The sequence below is a fragment of the Montipora capricornis genome, chromosome 12 (genome assembly GCF_036669925.1).
Source record: "Montipora capricornis isolate CH-2021 chromosome 12, ASM3666992v2, whole genome shotgun sequence".
NCBI classification, from domain to species: Eukaryota; Metazoa; Cnidaria; class Anthozoa; order Scleractinia; family Acroporidae; genus Montipora; species Montipora capricornis.
The window spans coordinates 18,173,103-18,175,602 of NC_090894.1; the positions used below are offsets into that span (position 1 = coordinate 18,173,103).

At 38.6% G+C, this 2,500-nt stretch overlaps 1 protein-coding gene across 1 annotated transcript in view; it reads right to left on the reverse strand.

The window, feature by feature from the left end:
• Positions 1–463, reverse strand: part of LOC138027742 (uncharacterized) — a 9,367-nt gene extending 8,904 nt beyond the window's left edge. The window contains exon 1 of the mRNA XM_068875346.1: positions 347–463. Within this exon, the coding sequence (XP_068731447.1) occupies positions 347–422 (76 nt within the window). The 5' untranslated portion in view covers positions 423–463. The remainder of the gene's footprint in view (positions 1–346) is intronic.
• Positions 464–2,500: the final 2,037 nt, after the last annotated feature.

A 2,500-nucleotide genomic window follows, 5' to 3' on the forward strand; every position in this document is an offset into this window, starting at 1 on the left:
TTATTTATTATTCCTGGTATTGTTATCATTCTGATAATTATCCCACGCGAGACGGATATTTACTTCGTAAATTCGAAGGAATGTATAAAATAGATTCCTTCGTTTACAAAACCTCTCTTCGAACAAGTCAGTAAAATGATTCAATTAAGTAAAAATAACTGATCAAGGCTGTCCTTCCCTGACTTTTTCCTCTTTATCAAATCAGAATTTAAATATCTCGACAGTTTATTTGAGGTTTTTCGTCCATGGTCGCTGCGAAGCGGATTGAACTTCAACTTTATGCGTTCCGTGCAACCATGGCTTAAAGCTTTATACAGTAAGTCTCTCACAAAACTCTAAAACATACCTGCAATCAGAAGGATAAAACTGGCTACAAAGGTTGACATGGTTCGGTTGATAAAGATGGCACCATAGCAAGACATAGCAAGTATGATTTCTACTTGACAGTCACCAAATATGGCACGAGATCGCGTGACTACTAAGCGTTACCAATATCATACACGGAGAGCGAGGAAAGGGGATAATTGTGCCGGAATTTGCGATATGTTCATGGATCTTTACTTACCTACCCCCAGAAATAATTTTTAATTAGAGGATAAACAGTTCATAAGCAGTTTTTAATCATGGATTACGCATTAATTAATTCTCAAAAAGACTGTTCTCCCAGAAGTTCATCGCCCCTAAATAACTTATTTTTTAGTACTTGGTTGTTCAAAAGGTAGTGTATTACAAGTGCTCAGTTTGTCGAAAAGAGGGAGCAAGAAAGAAAAAGAGGACGACTAATTCTTCTCTATTAAGAGGAGGTAGGGTTGTCATTTTTCTTGCAGATGAGTTCAAGGCTTTTCAATGTTCTAAAAGTAGGAGTGATTAAAATCCAATACTAAAATATCTGGAGTCCAGAAACGATGCAATAGACTTTGCTGTAAATTTGATTCTTAGGGTTAGTGCAGTCTTGAGATCTAAAGACTGTTGTTGGTGACTGACTATTCAACAACCTGAGTGGAATCCATCTTCTGCCGAATCAAAGGGATCAGAATGCGTGCACAATCTTCCAACCATCTTGAGCCTCGTAGCCGTGAAAGAAATTATGCCGTTCGTGTTACTAATGAACAACATGATACACGTCTGTGAACTACGCACTCTTACTCTGTTGAATACCCGGCGATGGACCCAGACTATTTCGTGACAGCGTGAGACTGCCAAGAACGGTTTAATGGTTGTTATTAATTAATATCGTAGACACCTGTAGCTCATAGTTAACCACCTTTGGTTTGGTCAACGTTTATCATTAAACAGGAACGACAGCTGTGTGTGAATAACCCAGTGAGGAGCTATTTCTTATACTAAAATGACAACTGTGTGAAGGTTTGGATAATTTAATCACCTGCTGGCATTTTAGCAGAGGAAAACATTTTTAATTGAAGTGGAAAAATCATAAGACGATTTGCGGGGGCCGCAGTTGGTTGTGTGTCCCTTTTCGCTGTTCTATTTATTTGATTTGAGGGAACACTTTTCATAGCCATTCCTGTACGTTCTGAATGAACTACTCATCTAAAGATTCATGAAATGTAAATATTTAAGCCATATGGGCTATTGTCAACATCAAGCTTTAAAAAAGCCGTGCATTCGAGAAGGACTGTGTACGGCAGCTTTGGATTGCAATTAGAGAACTTAAGCTGATGATAAAAAGTACTGACAAGAGTTAATACAAATGGAATGCTATAGAATGGAAAAAAGAGTTATCATAGGAATTTTACTCATTGCACTTCTCTGGGATCAGTCGAATGGCATTATGGGTTGGTTTGGAAACAAGAGAAAACGACCAAATGGCCGGAGATCTTCAAACAGGGTACGGTGAATTGCGGTAGGAGTCACTCAGTAAAATATGTAGTGTAACTTTCGCGACGCAGAAAATGTTGTTACACACCGGTTGCAGAACTTTCCATTTCAGGGTTTGATTTAAATATCCTAATGTACAAAAGAACTATGTTTCCATTGAGAAGTTGTGCTTAAATTTCAAGATAGTTCAGTACAGTTGCAACTGTAAGTAAGAGTTCAAACGAAACACATCCTACTTTAAAGCCGTAGCTAGGTACGAATCACTGAACCAGTGAATTATTTACGAAGGTGGAGTTGAATTTGAGACCTCTGGAAACAAGTGCACGTCCACTGTTCGATGTTCAGAGAGAGATTTGAACCCGGCTAAACCGCATCGTACAATATATACCAATGCCTTAAATACTGGGCCAGGTGGTTTAGAGGGAGGTTTACACGACTTTAATTTACTCATGATGGGCAATTTACATCATGTTCTCAGTTGGCGTGGGACTTAACCAACGCTTTATCTTCGTTGAAAATGCAAATATTACGACTGAGTGAGGAAGGAATTGTTCAACACTATTGCTAACGGCTAGTTCGTTGTTAGTTGGGAAAATCTGCCGAGGAAAAAGACTGTCCTTCATGGATTCGCACTTATGCATCAAGTGACGAATTCTTGACT